The sequence below is a fragment of the Poecilia reticulata genome, linkage group LG9 (genome assembly GCF_000633615.1).
Source record: "Poecilia reticulata strain Guanapo linkage group LG9, Guppy_female_1.0+MT, whole genome shotgun sequence".
NCBI classification, from domain to species: Eukaryota; Metazoa; Chordata; class Actinopteri; order Cyprinodontiformes; family Poeciliidae; genus Poecilia; species Poecilia reticulata.
The window spans coordinates 31,965,171-31,974,804 of record NC_024339.1 but is presented as its reverse complement, the minus strand read 5'-3'; the positions used below and the strand labels follow the sequence as shown (position 1 = coordinate 31,974,804).

Sequence of the window (9,634 nt, the reverse complement as noted above, 5' to 3'; positions counted from 1 at the left end):
GACACACACTGCCTCTCTGGCTCCTTTACATTCATAAATATTTAATATTTTTGTTGCAGCGCCCAGAGGAAATAAAGCGTTTTCACTCACTTACTGAATTAAACAATATAACTGCAACATGTGGAGTTTTTTGAGTAAAACAGCAGCAAAGATTTGTTAAATTGAGTTTTTTGTATTATAACTGATAAACAAAATCCACCTGTTACTCTATGAGTGAATCAATTTCATGAATTTTATCACAAAGTGAAACATATTTTATAGGTTGATTACACATACATGGATGAACCAACCTTAATTTTGTTCCTGCATAAACAGATGCAGATACAAATGTTCTGTTATCTTTTGAAATGTCAGCTTGTATCCAAACCTCAGCAGTTTCTGTTTATCTCTCATCGTCGCTCATGATTTAAAGCAGGAACCAGAATCCTGACACCTGCTCATGAATAAAAATAAACTCTGGATGTTGAGGTTTACATGTTTCTGGACTCTCAGGATTAATCCGTCTCTTAAAAACATAACGGCAGATAACGGTGACAGTCGGCCGTCAACCACAGTGTAATCCTGACCAGTCTGCACCTCTTTTCATGCAAAACAGACAAAAACATGAAATTATTCACCACCAGTTTTGGAGCTGGTGATGTAACATGCATCGTTTATTTTTGGGACGGTTAAATGTTGGAAAAACAACTTTTGCTTCCTGAAAGCTCACCTGCAGCAGTTTAATGTGTATTAATGTTACAACATGTACGACGTCACAGCAGCTGTTCTGGTTGTTACCCAACCTAGAACGTATTTTCTTTTTTTTTACTTTCTGCTGGTTTCTGGTAATTAAACGAGTTAATAAACTTGTATAATTCACTCATCCACTCTTCCTATTGATCCTGTGCGTATTCCACTCATTCTTCACACAACTAGCATCTTATAAAAATGGTCTTTTAAAGAGCCGGGTGTGCATACTTATTATAACACGTGAAAACTGAGACTGTTAAAGAGGCCAAACAGTCTCTGGTGGTATTCACCATAAGATTATATGCTGGGCGACAGAACACACACACACACACACACACACACACACACACACACACACACCGCTGTGCATTTCTCAGAATATGTGTCAGCAGCCATCTTAACTGATAACAACAATAAGTCGATAACCTTCTACCTTGTGGTAGGACTTGGTTAGAGTTTTGTAAAATTGCCCCCCTGGCTATAACTCCATGTATTTATTTGTAAATATTCAGTATTGTCCCATTTAAAAAACACAAATAAAACCTTAAACTTTAATTGAGCTAACTGTGCAGTCTAATTAATAAATCCCATTTTAATTTAAAAATGCAGAAAATGTTCCATCACAAAAACCCTTTTTACTGCTAAATTATAGAATAAATAGACGTATGAGCTCAACTACAGAGAATATTTACTGTTTTTCATTGATTCACCCATCAGATTGGTGCAAAGTGCTGCTTACCCAATGAGCTCTTCAGTGATTCAGAAACTCCTGATCATCCATGGAGCGTCTTTAGAAATGGGGACGCCAACGTTAGCATTAGCATCTCTGCAGCTGCTACATGTTATCATAGAGATGCTATTTTAGGCTAACTCCTTTTAGCCCAACTTGAACATAACGATAGTCTTCTCCAGCGTCCCATCAGGTCGATTTTTGAAGCAGAGATTAATCCAAGAGAAGCGGCTTCGTCATCCGTCACTGTTAGCGGATGTAGCTTGTGCGTTAGATTTACTGGCGTACCAGAAACACAATAAAAAGGTTGCACCTCAGGACTCCATATTGAACCTGTAATCTCAGGTTTCTGACCTTCCTGAAGCACAGCCTTGTTTCATTTCCTTACAGAACCTACGACTGTTTGCTGGACGACCCTTTCAAACACGACTGGCCTCAGCTTCCTGAACTCCCCGGCATCAACTACTCCATGGATGAGCAATGCCGATTCGACTTCGGCGTGGGATACAAGATCTGCACCTCGGTGAGTCGATCCCTGAAGCTGTCCACCTACCCACAGAATATATTCACCATCCCAAAACTATATACTATATGCCAGTATACAAACCGAGACCAAGTCAAGACCAGAGACCCATTCTATATGACACAAGAAACTGGGAAAATTAAAAAAAAAAAAACACACCTGGATATTAAACACTCAGAGGAACGTCATTATTAATTCAAGCTATTCTTTAGCTATGCCGTAATGTGAAGTCAGTCTGCGGGTAGAAATGCCTTAACGAGGCGTAGGTCGTTAAGGCGCTGATGCAACATAATACAGAAACCTGTTGAGAAAGTTGTTGCTATGGAAACGTGTTTAAATTCATTTATTCAGCTCCCATCCGTCACTTTTAGACACATTGCAGTAAGTTGACAATATTACGTGCTAAGTCTTAAATGTTTGCCTTACATAATAAATAAAAAGGGACGGAGTTCATTGCTACCAATTGTCAACGCTATAACAACTAGATAACAAAGTCAGGAGAAAGTTTTAACTTAAAAAATAAATAAATAATCCAGAGGAAAAGGGAAGTACGTCAGCTATGCTAGCTTGACTTTGACAACCTTAACATGTAGATGTGCTGCAGAATTCACAATGTTTCAGCTCAAACAAACAAACAAACAAAAAGACGTCACACACACACACACACACACACACACCAGCTCTCTGACAGATCGTCAGTAGAGCAGGTTTTTAATTAATCGGCCATCGTTGTGTCCAGACGATCACTAATTAATAATCACAAAAAACATCACACCTGAAAGCATAAAACTGCAACGGACTGAATGTTTTGTTCTTTCTGCCTTAAATGTTTGTTGGTGTTGAATCCTGATGCATTAGTGGAGCTGTTGTCAGCCAGTTGCTATGGCAACGGCTATGTGTATAGCGTAGTCGACACGGAGAAAAAGGAAAAATGCGATTGGTTCTGAGCTGTTCTTGCAGACGGGAAAAGTAAAAAAAAAACAAAAAACACATAATCAGTAATGAGTCACGTTATTGGTTAGATTTGAATCGATATGTTTTGCATCTAATGAAAGCAAGAATATTAGCAAGTTGAACAATATTGTAGTAATTTAGTGATATTTCTACAGTTGAGGTGTTGAAATAAATCCAGCCTCTTAGACCAAAACTGGTCTCAGAGTCGTGCAACTCTGAGTGGCGTTGCGTCGAAAGGAGGAAAGCTGGACTCCGTTCAGGATTCAGTCTCTGCTTTGAGAGAAATGAAATATTTTCCTCTTCAGAATTTATTTTACGTCTTAAAAATGGAGACGATCCAGAGTTCCAGAAAGTCCTGCAGTGGCTTTCCGATGACGGCCTTCGGAGACTCTGACATTTAGCTGTGAGCAGACTCAGGAGCAACACTGGACACGTTGGCAAGCAGCTGATGTGGTCGTCTGCTCATTTCTCCATGTCTCCGCCTGGCAGGCCGCCATTCGCCAGCGACAGCGTGACACTCAGCCTGTCGCCGTTTACTGTCATCACGACGTTTGGGTGGCGACGCTCGTTAGGCGCTGGTCTGACTTTAATGACTTGTTTTCCTCCATTTTAGTAACTTTTTTTGTTTTTTTGTAATATTGGGAGTTCATAAAGTTTTCTCGTTTTTTTTTCAAAAGCTGGGAAGTGATTTCAGTTTTTTTTCATGGAAACGTTTTTCCTTCTGCTGTAAGATAAATTAACCTTACGCTGCTCATCTGATGTTAACTTTTACCGAGTCCTTTGTGTCCCCGCCTGAGCCTTCGTTGTGTTTTAATTTGAAGCTTCTCTCAGTGTTTCGGGTTTCCTAGCAGGTTGAAATCATGACCAGTGGTGATTTTCAGACCTCGGGGTGTTTTCTCTTTCCTAGTTATTTTGGAGGAATGCATTTGTTCGGGGTCTGGACCGAAACCTGGAGGGTGAGTGACTGAGATCGTGATTTGAAGACTAGCTGCTTGAGGTTAGATTTAGGCTGACATCATGTCAGATTGAGTGTTTGCCTTCAGCTCCTGCAGTTAACTGGATCCTTTTGTGCATCTCATCCAAACCTTCATGGTGAATTTGAGCTCCTACCATCTGGACAGAGAGTCAGAAAGCCTTAATGAGACGGAAAAACGGGTTTATTATTCAGGCAATTATTCCAGCACATTTAAAATGTGATTGCTTTGTCTATTTGGTCTAATCACTTTTAATTGGAGCTTCATTTGCCAATTGTATATAACCAAGTGAAAGCCATAAAACACACAGAAACAAAGAAAAGTTCCCTGTAGGGACAGTAATGAAGTTCTGACAAAAAAACAACAACAAAAAAGTTATAAATTTGCCAGAAAAAGATTGAAGTTCCCCATAGTTAAAGCTTGTGAGACCAAAAACTCATGAGGTTTTATAGATTATAAAGTTATTTTCAGCATAGAAAAGGTGGAAGTCCTCTAAGATTGAAATATTAAACTTAGGAAATGCAAATCTGAATGTTTTATAAAGTATAAATGAGTTTGTAACTGGGAGGTGAAACAGGAAAAGAATCTGGATTTTCTCTTCCACTTTGGAAAATATCCAAATTCAAAAGTTTTCTCGCAAATTTTCATCTTTTCCACTGCAGACTATTTAATTTTTGGGTGGCAGAGTTTTTAAAAATCTGCGATGAATACTTCATATGATGCTGATTCTCAGTTTACAGGAAATTTAAAGCTCCCTATTGAAGTTAAGTTTTCACCTGAAAAAAAAAAGATGGAAATCTTCCTTTTTATTGGCCATAAAATGTTGAGTAAATTAAAAGTGTAATTATCTGTAATATAATCCAGCTGATGGAAACCTGAGTTGTTTTCTACGTTCTTGTTTAGTGTCTTTTCTCTCAAGCCCACAACAGATTTGTTACTAAAAATTATTTTGAAGTCAAAGAAAAAATAACTTCACAACTTGGGAAAATATGCCAGCATTTATCTCGGCTATAAAGTTATGAATTACCTTGTACTTTTAGCAGATTTTTAATTTTAGAGCAACGTTGCGTCATCAAACCTTCGTTCCTCTCAGATAGTCTGATTCTGCTGATCAATAATCAATTTGGCTGTTATTGTTTATTTAAATCACGTCTACAGTCAGTTAAATACCAGCCAGGCTTGTCAACACTGACTCATGTTACTCATCTTTTTATCTATTTATTGGAAAATGTCCTGTGATTTATTTGAACAAAAGCTCAAAGTTTTGTCTTAATGCAGTTTTTCCTCGTGGTTTTTCCAGCAGATGTTTGGTTTTAAATGCTGATGGAGTTTATCATTGATTATCTTGTGATAACTCCATCTGTTATGTTGGAAGCTGAGATTTTGTTTTCTCAGTAACAACAGATGGAAAACAGCTTTATGTATTTACATATTTCACATGAGCTTATGTTTTACATTTCTGGATGCTGCACAGCCGTTATTTGGAGCATTTCAATAACCAATACATCAATACAATCCTTATGTCCAGGTCTTTCACAATTTATATGTTATTAATCCATAACAACTAAATAAAATGCTAAAAACTGCAAAGAAAAATCCCAAAAACGTAATTCGGTTCATAATTTTTTTCCAATATATTGCAAATATAACAATTTCCTAATCTTATTTACCAAACTTGTCAATACAAAAACTTGTATTTAAACTGCCAAGTTTATAACATCTATCCAAAGCCAGAATAGAAATGTGCGTGTCATGTAGACTTTGTATATTGTGGCGGACATTTTACGACAATGTATGCTATTTGTGTCCTGTTTGTACCGTTACTGTTTCTCAATAAAGATCTATAATTTAAAAAAAAAAAACATGTACAGCACAAGTGGCTTCGTTTTGTACACCACTTCCTCATAGGTGGTGCAGGTACGCTGTATACCTGGCACAATGTGTATGGTACAGCATTTTGTACCCGGAAATAAAGTCCGACGGGAAATGAAGTCCCGTGAAAATATCTCACGATATCTTATGCTGTCGACGTGAGGATGGGAGATCCAAACCAGGAAGTGATTGCGCAGATCTAAAAACCATATAGATCAGCGGTCCCCAAACTACGGCCCGCAGGCCAGATCCGGCCCGCCTCCACATTTGGTCCGGCCCCCTGAACAATACCAGAGAGCATTCAGATTTTTTTTCATTACCGTATTTTCCGGACTATAAGCCGTTTATATGTGGATTTTTATTCAACCACCAGGGGGCTCTTTAGCAGGAAGTGAATCATTGGAAGTCTCGGTTACTTGCGTGCCAACACTGAGCCCACAAGCAACAAAATGAGTAAGAAACAGATCAGATGTCTTTGGAAAGTTTCTTTGCAAAGGGGAAAAGGCCCAGAGAAAGAGACAGAAGAATGGATTCATCCCGGACCGGTAGGTGAGTCCCACATTACAAGCCGCTCTGCATAACATGCAGCGACCGGCTGCTAATGAGGCAATGAAGCTTCAAGCTGCTTCACCACTTAGAGACCAAGCAGGCTGTGGGTAAAAGCAACACTTCAGGTGTCATTGTCTCTCATCACTCCCAGATGGAACCGTCTCGTTGCAGAGAAACAAGCTCAGGGCTCCGTTAGTCATTATCGTGAGTTAAAATTTTCAAGAAAGTAAAATGTTCATTTTTGTGGCGCTTCTGTTATTTTGAAGGGATATATAAACGTTACCATAGCGACCAGAGTGAGAGCGTTTGGGCAGTGGTCGAGAGGAGATGAGTAGAGCTTGTGAGTCTTAAGTCTGGTTTAGACGGAAAGATTTAAGAATTGTCGACCGATTCTCCAAACCTCTGAGACCACAGAGCTGATAAAAGTCCAACAGGTTCGATCGGTTCGTGTTCAGCCACAAGGCAGGAGCAACACGAACCGATTCCAGTCACGAACATCCCAATTCCAGAGGATAATCCAGTAAAACACCCAACATAGCGGGAATTTTGAATAACCAAACACGGATGATGATGTAGAAGCGATAGTGATAGTTTGTGGAGTCATTTTAAGAGATAAAAGACGAAACAAAAAGAAAAGGCGGTGGATAAAAGACGACGCTCTATTTGCTGCACTATGATTTGGAGGTGAATGTGTTTTTTCATAATTAACATTTTTAACTGAATAAACATAATAATGACCTTTAGATTTAATAATAAACATTTCCACATATGATCTCCGATATCCACCGGATAGTTGCGCGATATGTCAGCTGTTTGGGATTCCCCTCTGTTCTGACGTCACCGCGCTTTCTGATTGGCTACCTGTCACATTCAGTAGGTCGTATTTTCGTTCCAAGTCAGGGAAAAACCTCACAGGCTGAAATAAAAACTCCAAGACAATCCAAATTGGGCAGAAGCCTTATCTGACTGTTCATCCCACTCCCCCTCTCCCGGGCCGCAACAAAATGTCCGTCTTGACGGTCCGCGGTAATAAACAGGTTGGAACCACTGATTTACCACATGCTAGTAGCAACACGAAGGATCAGCACTTTTACTGTTACAGTTACCGTTTGGAAACTAATCAGTTCTGTTAAATCTAATCTTGGCAACTTTCAACCCTAATAAATGTGATATTCAATTGACCTGTTATGACTCAGATTTTGGGTGTCCGCCCCCCTCTGCTGCTGCTGCATCGTTGAGGAAAACCTGGAGCGGCAGAGATATCGGCGGCTTTTATGTGTATATTTACTGGTAAAAAAAAACAAAAAACTTTGGGGTTGTGGCTTATAGTCCAGTGCGGCTCATAGTTCGGAAAATACGGACTATAATCCTTCCTGTATTTTTTCTGTGAAGAACCCAGAGAGGGTTATTTGATTGAGCTTTCTGGAAAACAATACATTTTTACATTTAGGGATTCCTGCAATCGACATACTTTTTCTGTTACAAACTGACTCCGGCCCCCAGGAGAGAAGGGAAAAGTTATGTGGCCCTCACAGGAAAATGTTTGGGGACCCCTGATATAGATGGATATAGCGAATGGATATGCCTCGTGTGTTTGGTTCCTCCGTTTACTATAAATCTGTGAAGCCGTAATGCGGCCATGCAGCGCTTCTGGACATGTGGATTGTCGGAAAAGTAAGTAAAATTCTTACGGTTTTATATGCAAAAAAAAAAAAAAATTGCTCTACATTACGTGGTTTGAATTCTACCGGCATTTGAAAAATATTTACATGCAACTCAGATCGCCGGCGATCCGGCCGTCCTATGCACAGTATATGCTAAATAAATTATGAAAATAAAAGTTAAGCTGGATCCCGTTGGGATCATTTGTCCCATTTTAATTCCCTCTAGAACTGACTTTTGTTGTGATTTGACTATTTTTTGAATGAAAACTGTAAAAACGGTAAATAAGTACTTATTTACTCTTCTCTCATAAGCATATAAAAATAAACATGTTGTGATTTTTATCATAAGGGGAAAGAACCCAAAGAGATTTTGTTTACTGTAGCAGAAATGCAGCTTGCAGCTCTACGTCCAAGAATCTGAGAATATATTGAATTTCAAATGTCAGAAATCAAGAATTCAGGTTAAGCAGAACAATTTCTACGTAACTTTTAAGAGGTACAAACTCAAACCATATCACAAAACGACGTAGCGTCTTTAAATGTGGTTAGTAATGAACAGATTAATTTCTGAACATGTGGAAAATGTGACGTTGTGAGGCAGAGAGTCAGAAAACAGAATTTAATCAGGATCAGTGAACATTAAGCTTCCATGTCAGCCTGTATCTGATTCAGTTTGTCCGCTGCTCCTGCATTCCTGGTTTGATTTCTCATTTGTGTTTTTTGTGGTGATTCATGCCGTCCTCCAGCGGCGAGCCGTTCTGACATAAAGGACTGCTGGCAGCCAATCAGGGCCGCCCGCGCCTCACAGCACGTCACAGCGCTGAACTTCCTGTCCAGCTTTCGTCTCCAAATGGATCCCATCATGTCGCAGTCTCTAGTTCTGCGTCTGTTTGACAGTCCGTCTTCTCCATTTTGATTTTACTCAGTATACTTCTTCTCGTTCACATTTAAGTGCTTTTCCCTACGAAGGAGTACAAGAGCCATCAAAAAGAATAAAATACCGCCACGTTGCATTTCTGACAAAAAGCTCAGCAACTTGTATGTTAGTTTCACATTTTTAAAGAGAACAAATGTAGATATTCTGTCAGTTTGCAAGAAAAGTGACAGTTTATGAAATTAAATTCTTTGAAAGAATAAAAACTATAGATATTATACCCTGTCAAATGGGCATCAATTTAACTCAGTGGTTCTTAACCTTTTTTGAGGAACCGAACCAACAAGTTTCATATGCGCATTCACTGAACCCTTCTGTAGTGATAAATAAAATATGATTTTATCCCCCAAATCCAAGACATAGGGGTGACCCAACTAGAGTCTCGTTGTTTCACCCCAAGATCTCTAAGTCTTCTTAAAAGGTAGAGTCTCTGAAAACAGTTCTTCAAAATATAGTCAGTGTTTTCAGCAAAGTTGAGCTGACTGTCCAGGAACGACCCAAGGTATTTAAAATGTGCCACAGTTTCAACAGGTTGGCCATCGAGAGAAACTGGAACCACTTTAAGGTGTTTAGGTCATTTAATTAGCTCTACATTCTTAAGAGAATAAAAATTAATAATAAATAATAAAGACTTTGCGGTATTCTGATTTAGTAATGTAATTATATTAGTTGTGTTACCACCTCCACGCCACTAGAGGCAGTAGC

At 39.0% G+C, this 9,634-nt stretch overlaps 1 protein-coding gene across 1 annotated transcript in view; it reads left to right on the top strand.

Moving 5' to 3' along the window:
• adamts3 (ADAM metallopeptidase with thrombospondin type 1 motif, 3) overlaps window positions 1-9,634 on the top strand; it is a 206,079-nt gene that overhangs the window by 124,796 nt on the left and 71,649 nt on the right. Inside the window, exon 10 of the mRNA XM_017306899.1 lies at window positions 1,847-1,982. Coding sequence (XP_017162388.1) covers window positions 1,847-1,982 — 136 coding nt within the window. The remainder of the gene's footprint in view (window positions 1-1,846; window positions 1,983-9,634) is intronic.